Source organism: Notamacropus eugenii, chromosome 3 (genome assembly GCF_028372415.1).
Source record: "Notamacropus eugenii isolate mMacEug1 chromosome 3, mMacEug1.pri_v2, whole genome shotgun sequence".
NCBI lineage: Eukaryota > Metazoa > Chordata > Mammalia > Diprotodontia > Macropodidae > Notamacropus > Notamacropus eugenii.
The window spans coordinates 233,158,294-233,173,777 of record NC_092874.1 but is presented as its reverse complement, the minus strand read 5'-3'; the positions used below and the strand labels follow the sequence as shown (position 1 = coordinate 233,173,777).

The window sequence follows — 15,484 nt, the reverse complement described above, 5'->3', positions numbered from 1 at the left end:
TGGGAGGTCTCTCTTTTCCTTGTAGCCCCCAGGATATGATTTAAGGTCTTTCAGACACAGCTTCCTTCTTGCTCAGTAATTATTATGAGTATGTTATGATTATTACAGTTCTTTGTTATCATTATTTCTACATGCCAATCTTTGAGATTAAAATTGGACCCCTACTTTAGGGTCTGGCCTGGAGACAGTAAATTCCAAAACAGATATTTATTAAACCTACCAGGTGAAAGGCAGTGTGTGCGGGCAAAAACAACAGTCCTAAATGAAGGGAGCTTACCTGGAGGAGGTACATGTTCCAAGATGTACACAAGAAAAACTGAGCTAGTGATCTCTGTTAACTGGGGGGAATAGGAGAGGTTTCCATTGAGAAAATGGTAGAGGAGTGGACCCATGAAGGAAGAGAAAGATCCTAAGAGGCAGAGATGAGGAGTGAGCTCATTCTAGGCATTCTGGGTCATTTTTGTGAAAAGACTAGAGGTGAGAAATGGAATGTCAGGTTTGGTGAATAGTCCAATTTGGACTCAAAGTTCATGGAGAGTAATGTGAAATATGACTGAAAAGGTAGGTTGGAAGCAGATTGTGGAGTTTGTATTTTATGCTAGAGGCTTTGGAGTAAAGGTTTTGAGCAGAGAAATGACATGGTCAGACCTGGACCTTAGGAAGATTAATTTAGCAGCTGTATGGAGGGAGGATGGATTAGAGAGAGGATATGGGAAGCAGAGAACCTAATTAGGAAGCTATCACAGTAGCCCAGGAGGTAATAAGAGCTTGAATTAGGGCAGCAAATGTGTGAAAGGAGAAAAGACAGTAGATTTTATGGAGGCAGAATTGACAAAAACCTAGTAACTGACTGGATATAGAGACCAGTGCAGAGGGAAAAGTCACAAATGACTAAGCTTTAGAATTTGAATCACTAGGAAGATGATGGTACCCACAACAGAGAGGTTAGTTTGGAGGGAGGATTTTTCTGGGAAGATGAGTTAACGGAAGGACATTACTTTCAGCCCAAGGAATTAATGACTCATTCCCAAGTATGGGAATGATAGTAAAGATATTACATTTTAAGACAGTAAAAATTCCTATCTCCTGGATCTGAGGCTTGCTTCTTCAGCAGTACTCAAGGTCCTGTGGTAAGGCAGGTATACTGAATTGCTTCATTGAACTCCTTTATGGTAGGCAATGCTCCTAGCAAAGGATATTCGGGACCGAGAGCGTGGGGGCCGTGCTGAAATTGGTGTCATTGAGGGAGACAACGAAGCTGCCAGTTCAGACCTGATGAAGATCCTTCAGGACACACTAGGTGAACGCTCCTTGATCAAGCCTGCAACCTCTGACGAGCTCTTATTAGATCAGGAACAGAAATCAAGCATCACGTTACATCAGTAAGTGGCCATTTCCTGCACCTTATTGGAGACTTAAGGATCTAAATCTAGATACCTTGGATTATCTCTATGTTGGCTTCTGAGATTTATAGCTTTCTTCTGATCCCTCTTCAATTCTAGTATCTTTAATAACTATAAGTACCAAAGTTCCTCTGCTCAATCATCTTCCCATTGATGTTTGTGTTGGCACACTGCTTCCTGCTCATTCTCTGAGTTTTAAAGGTGATAGTAGAGATGTTGTCTCTACTGTAGCACCATGAGATAGACACTCAAGGTCCCTGGGGCTCTGGCAGGAACAAGATTTGGGGGAGAAAGATGTAGAATCCTCAGAGTAAAGGAGACATTCAAAAATAGGATTTAAAAGTTAGCCTGCCATGAAACACGCACCCCCATAGCACTAATCCAAATCCTACAAAGAAACTGTCCACCAAAGGAAAGAGGAAAGCAACATTTAGGCAGTGAAATTCTATTGAGGAAAGAGAACCCAAATCAATCCATGTTTCCCCCTTCTCTAGTGTCTCTGACTCAAGTGGGCAGCTGACAGTCACAGAAGTATCCACAAGGCCCCTTGTCCAAGATTTACTGAATCATGATGTAAGTATAATAGGTAGACTCAGCCTGGAATAACCCAAGAACAAGGGTCCCTTCCTGTCTCCAGCAGTGGTAATGTCATTTATCCATTGGAATGTTTCAGGATTGCTACATCCTGGACCATGGTAGAAGCAAGATCTATGTCTGGAAAGGAAGGGGAGCCACCAAGATTGAGAAACAGACTGCTATATCTAAAGCTCTGGTAAGGGTGATTAATATACTAAAATGGCCAGATGATTTTGTGCAGTGGAGAGAAAGCCAGATTTCAAGTCAGACATACTTGGGTTCCTCAAAGCACTTACATGGTAACTTTGGGCAAGTCAACCTATCAGGGCCAGGAGTCTTCATCTATAAAGGATATTGTCCTAGCCCCCAAGAAGACTATGCTTTATTTGAGGAGAAAGGACACGAGTAGATGCACCTTTTGAGGAACACAAAGTAATAAATGAGCAAACTGATAGAATTCAAAGTCAGCAAATTAAAGAAATGCTGAGGCATGGGATAAAGGAGTTTGCTCACCATAAGCACAAAAAAATATTGTGACAGTCTAACAGAAAGATGCCAAAATGTTTTCTATGAATACATCCTGAGGGTAGGCAATTCAATCTCCAGTTGGAAGTGTATCAGCAAAATTATTTTTAAAAGGATGACTGAGAGGGCAGAAAGAATATATGAGGGAAATTTAGCCCATGTTAAAACAAAAGATATCAATAAAATTTTATTTTTAAAAAAAAGTGAGTCAGCATGTTTGACTTCAGGAGGAGAGTTTATATTAGCACCTGTAACCAAAGAGGTGAGTCACCAAGCAAGCAAACAAATCCAGTAATGACTAATCTATTTCTCATGGGGCTTTAGGGCTTCATTAAGATGAAAGGTTATCCAAGCAGCACCAATGTGGAGACCGTCAATGATGGAGCTGAGTCTGCCATGTTCAAGCAGCTGTTCCAGAAGTGGACAGTAAAGGACCAGACCACAGGCTTAGGAAAAACCTTCAGCTTGAGTAAAATTGGTGAGATTAACTCCCCAAATCTTTAGCAGTGACAGGAATTCCAAAGGGCAGCACTATTCTTGTTAATGTTCATAACTGTATGTTTCATTTGACTTTTCCTGAAACCTTTTCTACAGCCAGAGTCATTCAGGATAAGTTTGATGTGACTCTGCTTCACACAAAGCCAGATGTAGCAGCCCAAGAAAGGATGGTTGATGATGGGAATGGAAACGTTGAGGTAAGACAAGCAACTCAAAGGAAGGAAGATAGCAAGTGTCCTCAGCAGTACACTTAAAGTGGAATGTAGGTTCTATTTCTAGACCTCCCCACTCCTCCACCTCAACCTCCCATTTTCAACTCCAGGATCTTAGGCATGCCCTTCAAGAAATAGCAAAGTCTGCAAGGTGGTGGTTTTCCCTCCCACAGTTCCTCTGGGTAGTAAGAGGTAGGCCACCCAAACACATTAGCATCCTCCCTTGCAAAATGATCCAAATAATCTGCCAACCTGTAAGGAGCTCTAAAGCCATGATCTGATGTATCTGAGAGCCCAAAACACCTAAGAGAGGTGTGGATGTCTTTTGAATGATCAGTATGGTCTCAACTGCCCCTCTGCCTGGATCTCTTTTCATTGTAGCCTAATTTCCTTCAGACTGTACTAATTTCCACAGCTGGCTCCACATGTAGCAACACAATCCCTATGTGACTACGTCCTTTATCTAGGTCTGGAGAATTGAAAATCTGGAACTAGTCCCAGTTGAGCGTCAGTGGTATGGCTTTTTCTATGGGGGAGACTGCTACCTGGTTTTCTATACATATGAAGTGAACAACAAGCCACGTTACATTCTGTACATCTGGCAGGTCAGTCTAAAAGATGATCTTCAGTCTGGAATCCAAAATTATCACCTGCTATCTTTTGATTTGGACAGGGAGCAGGGGTTCATCTCACCCACAGTGTATCTGTCCTCTCTTCTCTCCATGGTAGGGTCGACATGCTTCCAAGGATGAACTGACAGCTTCAGCTTACCAAGCTGTAGAGCTGGACAGACAATTTGGGGGCACTCCAGTACAGGTGCTGGTCAGCATGGGGAAAGAACCACGCCACTTTATGGCCATCTTCAAAGGAAAGCTTGTCATTTTTGAGGTGAGATCTCCTTTTCTGTCTCCTCTCTAAGTACCCTGTAAGTTGGTATGCTGAAAACCAAACTGGAGTTTCTATGATTGAGCTATAAGAATTATTAGTCACTGGACACTGAAGAAGGAAGAAATGGGCTTATCAATCTATTTTGCATACCCTTGCCAGATAAATCTAACATGATGGCACTTTGCTCATGTTACTCCTTTACAATGGCTTCAAGTTCAAACTCCTCGACCTAGCCTTGTAGGTCCACCATAATCAGGCCCATCCTACCTTTCCAAACTTGTTTCACACTGTTCCCCACATATACCTCCCAATCGTTGAAGTGGTCTCCTCACACATTCTCCCCAAACCCCTCCCCACCATGTGCTGGGCTTATTCTTACCTTCTTGGATGCTTTCTCTCCTTCCTAACAAATTCTAACCATCTTTCTCTACCATGACAGTTTTTCCAACTGTTCCAATGCATAATTTTTCCTTTATCTAAATACCGTCTGCACTTAAAATCAGTGCCTCTCAGGTTAGCACATTATTCCTTGTACCACGTTAGTCCTGTCTTTCCAACTAGTTTCTTGGCTCCTTGAAATCAAAGAATTCCCTTTTCCTCTCTCTGCACCTGCCACTGGTGATTTCATCCATTCCCATGCTTTAATTATCACTTCTTTGAAAATGACAAACAAATCTTTATCCCCAGCCCCAACCTTTCATCTGAGCCCTAAGGCTACATTTCCTAGTGCCTACTAGATAGCTTCACCTTTTTGCCCCATTGGTACCTCACACTCACAACATTCAGAACTAAATTCATTATCTTCCACCTGTCCTTCCAGCTTTCTCACTGCTACTGATGATAGATTTAGTAAAAGTTTAATTCTTGAAGAACCAGCAAGCTGACAACCAGCTAACCTTTTTCTTACCAGCGCTTCTTCAGCAGCTACTATCTAGTCAATTAACAAGTATCTATTAAGCACTTACACTATACACCAGCTATACAAATACTAGCAAATATTCCCTTAAGAAGTCTACATTCTACTGGGAGAAGACAATACACAAAAGGGAGTTGAAAAGGTGGTGGGGTAGGGATGTTCTCCACCTGGTGCAAGGTAAAGATGAGTTATCTGTGCACCTGGAGAGGAATGAAATACCTTTGTGGCCTCTTCCTTAAGGAGGGCAGTGGATAGAGCACGGGGCCAAGAGTCAAGAAGACATCTTCCTTAGTTCAAATTTGGCCTCACACACTTACTAACTGTTTAATCCTGGACAAATCACTTAACTGTCAGACTCAGTTTCTGCATCCGTAAAATGAGCTGGAGAAGGAAATGGCAAACCACTCCAGTATCTTTGCCAAGAAAACTCGAAATGGAGTCACAAAGTGTCTGAAATAACTTCTTAAGCTGGAGGTTCTGGGAGGAACAAGCCAATCAGAAAGTAAGACCTCAGGGTTAGCAAGTAGATCAAATAAGATATAATTGGAAAGCACTTAGCACAATGCCTGGAACATAGTAAGCACAATGTAAATGTTAGCTATGATGATGATGATGATTATTAACACGAAAAATACTAGAGACGAGACAAAGGACTCTGAAGAACAGGAAGGGGGACTGAATTTCTCCTTTAGATGCCCAAAAGGATAAAAATAAACATTTGGGACACAAACTGAGGGACCCATCCTCCTAAATTTCTGCATTCTAAGTCCTAGGGTCCCATGGTCTGCCTACTAAAGGCACTTTTTGATTGAAGTAACACTATGGCAATCTGTATTTATATTGTACTGCCTTTTGTAGAGAAACCTGAAAGGAGGAAAGACTGAAGGTGAAAAACCAATGTCTCAGCCTCCAAAGTTTCAATTCTGTCTTTCAGGGTCCTAATTCAAGCCTTTCTTGGGGCTTCCTTCCCCACACACCAAAGAACAGGGAATCCCGTCTTTGAGGTCATGTACAAAGCCTATCTTCCATATGCCTTCAGCTAAAGCAGGGGAATGAGGGAGAGAAGAAACAGGCATAAAAAGATGGCAGAAGAGGGGAAAGGGAAGAAAAAAAGAGACATAAGATGTCTAATGATGGAGAAAGGAGGGATACAGTCAATTGAACCTGCTTGGCAAAAGACCACCACTTTATTGGATGGGAAGAAACCTCACTCATGGTACCAATTACTGGAGTCTGTTTTGAGTGTAGATAGGACAGTTTGATAGAATAGTCAATGCTGAAAACAACAGTCCCTTTTCCTTGATACATTTAAGGGAAGGCCATGTGGCTTAACTGGATATAAGCAAGGAAGTATAGAAAAAGAAGCAGCAGCAAACGAGGGAAGAACACTAAGAACTATGCACTCTCCCTCCCCCAAACTAGGACAGCAACCAGCATCTCTAAAGAATGGCAGTCTGCCAATCCCGGGCACAATGTCACCAGGATTCACACATTCAAATGAAGCCTGGGTTGGGCAGAGGAGGGATTTATCAAAGAACATTACTAGGGAGCTGTCAGGTCAATCTTCAGGCTATGATAGGAAGGGGTGCATGAAGACCTTGCAAGAAGCTGGCTCCTAGGACTTGGCACATCATTGTACCAAACTCTCACTGGGTCTGTTTCCACTCCATGTACCTTGGTGACACTCAAAGAAGCTAAAGAGACATCTTTATAGGCAAAGACAGAAGTCCACTCAGGTTTAATTGGCTTCTTACCTCTGATGTCTTAGATGTGTTTGTCAGGAGGAGAGGAACCTGGAGGATTCCAGGCATAGAAAATTACAAATACAAGAGTTCCAAAAGGTCAAGGAGGAAAGATATAACCAGGGCAGAAACAGCCTGTAGATGGAGAAAGATTCATCCTCTTTCCCCTTGCCCTACAAAAAAAAAAATTAATAAATAAACCTATGTTTTTCCAGCCAACCTTCATAATATGCAGATATCATACTGCTTCATTGTGATCACACCAATTTCAGTTGTGACCATTATCTAAGGGACAAAATACAAGCGGGGTCCTAATCTAGCCCAGCCTACCTTTTCCAATCTTATTTTACATTCCTCCCCATGCACAGAACTCTGTGTTCTCACTAGTTAGACCCCTAGCTCTCCCTTTATCTTGTCCCTCTGGCCTCTTTGTACTTTTTTCAGAACATTTCCCAGGACTGGAATAGCATGTCTATCTCTTTAAATTCTTGTCCTTCAAGATCCAACTCAGTCAAGTCACATTTCTTAATTCAATTAACAGTTCTTAAAGAACATCTATTAAGCACCTACTATGAGCAAAGCACTGAGGATAAAAAGACTCAAATGAAGTTGTCCCTATCCTAAGAGTCATGTTCTCCATGAAACCTTTCCCAATGCTACAGCTGGAAGTGATCCCTGTCTCCTCTCCTAAGTGCTCATAACATTCCACTTGCACTATAGTTACTTAAGTATGTCTCATCCACCTAGCAGCCTATAAGCTCCTCCTTGGTGACCTGTTAAAAATCATAACTGAGATACTGAATCACCATTTCTGGGCTTCTACCTTTCACGAAGTTTAAGTTTGTATGGCTTTTCCCCAGTTCCACACTTATCTAAGCTATTCCACTGATTAACTTATTTTTACATTTTTATTACCAGATAGCTTGATAATTACGGCTTTAAAATTTGAACTATGGTAATGTTCAATTCCTTTATTCTAATTTTTAAAAATTTTTCTGTTTTCTTGACCTTTTATGCTTCCATATGTATTTTATTATTTTGTCTATTTCTGAAAGTATCCCCTTCGTAATTTGATATTCAATGGGTGTCAAATCTTATGTCCAGAATATTTCTTCCATACCACCCCTTCCTCTCTACTTACTCAACACTTTAGTGTTAGCTCTCATTTTCTCTTGCCTGATTAATTTTTTTATTCTGAAACACCAAATAAAATTAGCATTTCCACATACATAACAGAAAATGGGGTTGATATATGAAACTGTAAACTGCTATTGTGTACAGCTCCCTTTTATTTTTAAAAAATATAATAAATTCAAGATGTGATTTTCAAAGTACTGCCTGGACTGTTGCAAAAAGCAGTTCTAATTGGTCTTCCAGCCTCAAGTCTTTCCTCACTCCAATCCATCCCACACAAAACTACCAAAGTGATTTTCTATGTCAAACCTCATAGCACCCAACAAACTCTGGTGCCTTCTTATTGCTTCAATGACCAAAAACAAACTCCTCTGTTTAACTTGTAAAGATTTTTCTTATTGTTCCCACAATTTGATCTTTGAGCTATTTTCCTTATTTAGGATGTCATTCAGTTATGAATTTTTAGTTCTTTTGCAAGGATCTGTAATCGATGTAAGATTCGTGCCCGTTGTCTGCATTTCTAAATTCTTTTTGCCCTAGCATAGGATCAGTTTTTGTGTAAATACTATAGGATCCTGAAAAATGTGAATTCTTTAAAAGATCTGTTCAGAATCCAGTTTTTCTAACATTTTGTCCAACCCTATAATTTCTTTTCTGTCTTTCTATTGGATTGTTCAAGCCCTTGCAGAGAACAGTGCTGCTTTCTAAAATTAGTATCTTATTTCTAGGTCTTTTGTTATTTGTTAACTCTTGCCTTGAGAATTCAGTTGCTATATTCACTGCATATATAGTTAATGTTAATATTTTTCATTACCTATTTAACTATTTCGCTTTTTAGGTATCTAAATTCTGTTTTCTATTGCTTATCTAAAATCGTAACTGCAAATCTTGCTTTTTAAAAATTCATCTGAATAACAGATTTTATTCTAACCCTTTGTTCTGCATAAATCTTTATGCTTTAAATGTGTTTACTGCATCGAGTTATCAGATTTTTATTTCCTAATCTAGTAAGCAATTAGTTTCCTTTTAATTGGCATATTTAGCCCATTAACGTTTTTTTTTTTTTTATTAAATTTATTTATTTAACTTTTAACATTCATTTTCACAAAATTTTGGGTTACAAATTTTCTCCCCTTTTATCCCCTCCCCCCCCAAACACCAAGCATTCTAATTGCCCCTATGACCAATCTGCTCTCTCTTCTATCATCCCTCTCTGCCCTTGTCTCCATCTTCTCTTTTGTCCTGTAGGGGCAGATAGCTTTCTATACCCCTTTACCTGTTTTTCTTATTTCCTAGTGGCAAGAACATTACTCGACAGTTGATCCTAACACTTTGAGTTCCAACTTCTCTTCCTCCCTCCCTCCCCACCCCTTCCCTTTGGAAGGCAAGCAATTCAATATAGGCCATATCTGTGTAGTTTTGCAAATGACTTCCATAATAGTTGTGTTGTATAGGACTAACTATATTTCCCTCCATCCTATCCTGTCCCCCATTACTTCTATTCTCTTTTGATCCTATCCCTCCCCATGAGTGTCGACCTCGGATTGCACTCTCCTCCTCATGCCCTGCCTTCTATCATCCCCCCCACCCTGCTTGTCCCCTTATCCCCTACTTTCCTGTATTGTGAGATAGGTTTTCCTACCAAAATGAGTGTGCACTTTATTCTTTTCTTTAGTGGAATGTGATGAGAGTAGACTTCATGTTTTTCTCTCACCTCCCCTCTTTATCCCTCCACTAATGAGTCTTTTGATTGCCTCTTTTATGAGAGATAATTTGCCCCATTCAGTTTCTCCCTTTCTCTTCCCAATATTTTTCTCTCTCACTGCTTGATTTCATTTTGTTTTAAAGATATGATCCCAACCTATTCAATTCACTCTGTGCACTCTGTCTCTATGTATGTGAGCGTGTGTGCATGTGTAATCCCACCCAGTACCCAGATACTGAAATGTTTCAAGAGTTACAAATATTGTCTTTCCATGTAGGAATGTAAACAGTTCAGCTTTAGTAAGTCCCTTATGACTTCACTTTGCTGTTCACCTTTTCATGGTTCTCTTCATTCTTGTGTTTGAAAGTCAAATTTTCTTTTCAGCTCTGGTCTTTTCATCAAGAATACTTGAAAATCCTCTATTTCATTGAAAGACCATTTTTTCCCCTGAAGTATTATAGTCAGTTTTGCTGGGTAGGTGATTCTTGGTTTTAGTCCTAGTTCCTTTGACTTCTGGAATATACTGTTCCATGCCCTTCGATCCCTTAATGTAGAGGCTGCTAGATCTTGTGTTATCCTGATTGTATTTCCACAATACTTGAATTGTTTCTTTCTAGCTGCCTGCAGTATTTTCTCCTTGTCCTGGGAACTCTGGAATTTGGCCACAATGTTCCTAGGAGTTTCTCTTTTTGGATCTCTTTTGGGCGGTGTTCTGTGGATTCCTTGAATATTTATTTTGCCCTCTGGTTCTAGAATCTCAGGGCAGTTTTCCTTGATAATTTCATGAAAGATGATGTCTAGGCTCTTCTTTTGATCATGGCTTTCAGGTAGTCCCATAATTTTTAAATTGTCTCTCCTGGATCTATTTTCCAGGTCTGTTGTTTTTCCAATGAGATATTTCACATTATCTTCCATTTTTCCATTCTTCTCTCTTTGTTCTGTGATTTCTTGGTTTTGCATAACGTCATTAGCCTCCATCTGTGCCATTCTAATTTTGAAAGAACTATTTTCTTCAGTGAGCTTTTGAATCTCCTTTTCCATTTGGCTAATTCTGCTTTTGAAAGCATTCTTCTCCTCATTGGCTTTTTGAACCTCTTTTGCCAATTGAGTTAGGCTAGTTTTTAAGGTGTTAATTTCTTCAACATTTTTTTGGGTCTCCCTTAGCAGGGAGCTGATCTGCTGTTCATGCTTTGACTTCATGTCTCTCATTTCTCTTCCCAGCTTTTCCTCCACCTCTCTAACTTGATTTTCAAAATTCTTTTTGAGCTCTTCCATGGCCTGAGCCCATTGGGTGGGCTGGGACACAGAAGCCTTGATTTCTGTGTCTTTGCCTGATGGTAAGCATTGTTCTTCCTCATCAGAAAGGAAGGGAGGAAATGCCTGTTCGCCAAGAAAGTAACCTTCTATAGTCTTATTTCTTTTCCCTTTTCTGGGCATTTTCCCAGCCAGTGACTTGACCTCTGAATATTTTCCTCACACCCACCTCACCTCCTGATCCTCCCAGCCCGTGTTTGTGGTCTGAGATTCAAATGCTGCTTCCAGCCTCAGGGCTTTTGGCGGGGGCAGGGCTGCTATTCAGTATGAGATTATGATCTGGTGCTGAGATCGGGGCGGGGCCACCTCTCAGGCTCAGTTCCCTCAGGGGGTTTATGCGCAGACCTTCCGCAATGGATTCAAGCTCCCGCCCGCTTGGGGAGCCCCTGTCTGCAGCCGCCTCTCAGCTTCTACCTCCCGGGGGGGGGGCCTGAATTATGGGGGCACCCCACTCCCCTCTCGACCCGCCAAAGAGACTCTCTCACCCACCCCTGTCACCTGTGGGTGGAGGGACTTGTGCGGCCGCTGGAGATCCCGTCCCTGAAGCCTGCTCGGATCTGTTTCTCTCGGTGCCGCAGCCGTGGCCGCAGCAGGTCTGGGCTGGGCTTTGTGTCTGCAGCGCGACGGACCTTTTGCGAGAGGTTTGCAGATCCCTCTGTGGGTGGAGGGACCCGCGTGGCCGCTGGAGATCCTGTCTGTGAAGCCTGCTCGGATCTTTTCCTCTCGGTGCCGCGGTCGCGGCAGGGCTGCACTCAGCTCCCAGTCCCGGCGCCCAGTCCGCAGCGCGAAGGACCCCCCCGCGAGAGGTTTGCAGGTCTCTCTGGAACAGAAATCTCCCTCGCTCCAATGTTCCGTGGCCTCTGGGTGCGGAATTCGCCGTGAGTTACTTCCCTGTAGCCAATCTATGGGTTGTGGGTTCAGAGCTATGTGTATGTGCGTCTTTCTACTCCGCCATCTTGGCTCCGCCCCCCCCCATTAACGTTTAAGAGTACTGTTGTTAAGATTTATTTTCCTTCCACAGACCTGTCTGCAAAGCAATTTTTATATAATATGAATTTGCTTGAAGACATGGGGGAGGAAGGCAGGTAGAAGAGGACCATATGTCTAAAGGGAGAGGGCTGGAACATGGTCCATGGAGCACAGTACTGTACCATAAATTTAAGATATGTAGGGGTTTTTTGGAATGTGTATTTTTTTCAGAATTCTTTACATAAAGTCTAATTTGTGTAATATGAATTTATGTAAAGTGAGAATTGACTATATTATATAAAGATTATTCTGGAATCTTTTTAAAAAATCTTTCCCCAGGTATGTGGTTTAAGAATCTCCCTTTCTCTTCTACTTCCTACCTCTGTTTAATCTTCACCAGTTGTATGCAGATTTTTAAAATATAATCTCTCCACCTTCTCTTTTGTCCCTCAGATGATCTAGTTCTGTACATTCCCATTTCAAAGGATTCTTTCCCCAACCCTCATTTTTAATGACCCTTATAGTAAGTATGACTTAGAAGCTACCTCCTTACTGCTCATACAGACTGTCATTTTTTACTCACTACTTATATTCAAAACTAAATCACCATATTTAGCTTCAGCTGCTTATTCATATGATATGTCAAAGACCCTATGCAATTTAGGCTGTCAGCAGGAAATAAATTTTTGTCTTTCACTGAAGCATCATCATTTCCCATGCTAGTATAACCTTAATTTTTTAGTATGGGTAATCTGGGGTTGCAGCCAATTTCCCTTTTTTAGTATATTCAGTTCTAGCCTCTTCTTTCAATTGTCAATGAGTAGCTTTGCACAATTCAAATTGGTGCTTTTTGATATGTGAACTGCTTCCTCCAGGCAATTTGCAAGATTCTCTTTGACAATGAACTAGAACTTGGCAACTACATTTCTAGGTGAGTTAAACTTGAGATTGCTCCCTGTCAGTGACCTGTGGATTCTATCAATTTACAATCTTTTGATTTCAATATTTTCAAGCAATATTTTCTATTTCCATCATATTCAATCTCTGTTTCTTCAGAGATCAGTAATTCTCAGACTGTCTCACCAAGTTCCATCTTCTAGATTTATTGTTTTGCTGTGTATTTTTTCTCCCATTACTGCATATTCTTCCTAATCCACTCTGCTCATTGGAATCATCTGCCTCACCGAAATTTCCCATTGTCTTTTTTATGTTGTCAGTTCTTATGTTCATGTCTTGAATTCTCTCTCCACTAGTCTAATTTTATAAATGCCAGTTCTTGTCTTATATCTTAAAGTGATTCTGGACCCCTCTGAAGGTTCCTGTTAGAAATCTACTCCCTCTTCCGGAGGTGTGGCTATTACTAGTGTAGTCACATTCCTTCTCTTTGGAGATTTAGCCTTACTTTTATTTCATACTACTTATTCCTTGTATTGGTGTTGCTTCTTTCCTCCTTTCCGTGAGGTTTGTCCTATGAGGATGTCTCTTCCTTTCCCTCTTTTTGGCTTCTTGTTTCATTTAATTTGGAGCATTTGTCCCTTTTCTGATAGAGCAGAGCCCACTCATTCTGCTATTGTGCTAGAACGCTTATTGAATATATTGAAATAGGTAGCAAAGCACAGTGGACAGGAGTACCGGCCTCAGGATGGCAAGAAGCATGAATCTGACCCCCAGTTCTGAAATTTACAAGCTGTATGACACTATGAAAAGCAATTAAACTCTGAGCTTCACTTCTCTTTTCTATAAAATGGGAATATTTACAGTGCCTCAGAAAGTGTGAAATGGAAATCACTTAACACAAACATATACATAAAATTGTTATTTTGTATCCCCAAGAGTACATTACATAGGGCTAGACTCACAATAAGTATTCAATAAAAACTTAATGATTAAGGAACTCACAATTAGTTTCCAACCAACAAACTTTAACATTCTAAATCCATGACTGTTCTCTCTAATATGCACTTGATCCCCTATATTTGTCTTAATGCAGGCTATTTTTTTCCCTGTTGCATCAGTAGCTAAAAGTACACTGTGAACTGATAGGCCAAAGTGGTTTCTTTTCTCCATAGGGTGGAACATCTCGGAAGGCAAGTGCTGAGCCTGACCCTCCTGTAAGACTCTTCCAGATCCAAGGGAACGACAAATCCAACACCAGAGCTGTGGAGGTCCCAGCATTTGCCTCTTCCCTGAATTCCAATGATGTCTTTCTCCTGCGGACACAAAATGAACACTACCTCTGGTATGGAAAGGTAAAATGGACTGGCATTCTTCCGCTTTTCTCCTTCCCAAAAGGAACTCAAAGAAAGGATGGACCAATGAATAAACAGTCATCTTCCCCCAAGGGTTCCTAAAAAGAAAAATAAGCATTTAATGTAATTACTTTTCACCAGAATCTCACACTGCTTGGCCAAAGAAACACCAGGGCAGACCAAACTCTATTCTGTGATCTTCATTAGAGTGCAAGCTTATAGGAAGATCTTTCCATATCAGTTACAATGACAGTTTAGTAATTCCCCAATTCAAATTTGCATGCTCATTCAAAAGCATTTTAAAAAATGACTTTAAAATAGAGCTAAAATCAAACTGAAGCAAATATGGTGCATATCAATCTATCCTGAAGATGAAAGAATCTTGCCATTACAGAGAATTCTCGCTTTTTATAAATGGACCATTCTGTAAACCTCTACATAAAGCAATTTTTATGTAATGTAAATTTGCCTGAGCATGTGGGGAAAAGAGGGAAGAAGGAAGACAGGAAAGGGGCTGTGTGCTGATGGAGGGAAAGGGCCAACACATGGTTCAAGAATATGCTGGGGCCAGAACAGAGGACCAGAACAGAGCAGGAGGAACACACAGCAGTTGGGACTAAACATAGTACCTGAGTCAGATGGAAGACTGACGTGGGGGGTAGGGGGCGGAGAAGAGGGGGTGGGGGGAGGGTGCCAGACACAGAGGCAGGTGGGCAGAGCAAAGGTCTCAGTCTCAAGTCAAGCCCCTGATCCTGCCATGGCCACAGTGGTGATCTCTCTAAGCATCCATTCTTCTACTTTCACTTAAAGGGGGTTTTATTGGTGGCAGTGGGGAGGCCACAGTTTGACAGCTGAGTAGTAGGATCAGAGAGAACGCAGTAGTGTACTTTGTAAGTTAAAACAGGTTTTTTTCTAGAATGCAGATTTCTTTCAGAATTCTTTACATAAAATCGAATTTGCATTAATGTGAATTTATGTAAAACAAGAACTGCCTGTATTCCTTCCTTTCCCTAGCTAAAACAAACAGAATGACCTCCATATTCAATTCTCCCTTTCAAAGCACTACAAATAAAAATAATTATATTCCTAATCACTGGTGGCTACGATTTGATACCTAACCTGTGTGAAATCCCGTAAGTTCCTCATTCTATAAGCCGCCCATGGGAAGTTAAGGCTCTTCTATTTTCTTTCTCACCCCAGGGTTCCAGTGGTGATGAGCGAGCAATGGCAAAGGAGTTAGCTGGAGTGCTTTGTGATGGCGCTGAGGACGCCATAGCTGAAGGACAGGAACCAGCAGCATTCTGGGACTCACTGGGGGGGAAAGTCCCTTATGCTGATGACAAAAGGTGAATC

The 15,484-nt window shown here is 41.1% G+C and overlaps 1 protein-coding gene across 3 annotated transcripts in view; it reads left to right on the top strand.

The window, feature by feature from the left end:
• Positions 1 to 15,484, top strand: part of AVIL (advillin) — a 30,093-nt gene that overhangs the window by 8,484 nt on the left and 6,125 nt on the right. For all 3 annotated transcript variants that reach the window (XM_072655214.1, XM_072655215.1, XM_072655216.1), the window contains 9 exons: positions 1,177 to 1,382; positions 1,898 to 1,976; positions 2,077 to 2,175; positions 2,829 to 2,982; positions 3,099 to 3,199; positions 3,682 to 3,819; positions 3,944 to 4,102; positions 13,952 to 14,131; positions 15,332 to 15,477. In XM_072655214.1, the coding sequence (XP_072511315.1) occupies positions 1,177 to 1,382; positions 1,898 to 1,976; positions 2,077 to 2,175; positions 2,829 to 2,982; positions 3,099 to 3,199; positions 3,682 to 3,819; positions 3,944 to 4,102; positions 13,952 to 14,131; positions 15,332 to 15,477 (1,262 nt within the window). The remainder of the gene's footprint in view (positions 1 to 1,176; positions 1,383 to 1,897; positions 1,977 to 2,076; positions 2,176 to 2,828; positions 2,983 to 3,098; positions 3,200 to 3,681; positions 3,820 to 3,943; positions 4,103 to 13,951; positions 14,132 to 15,331; positions 15,478 to 15,484) is intronic.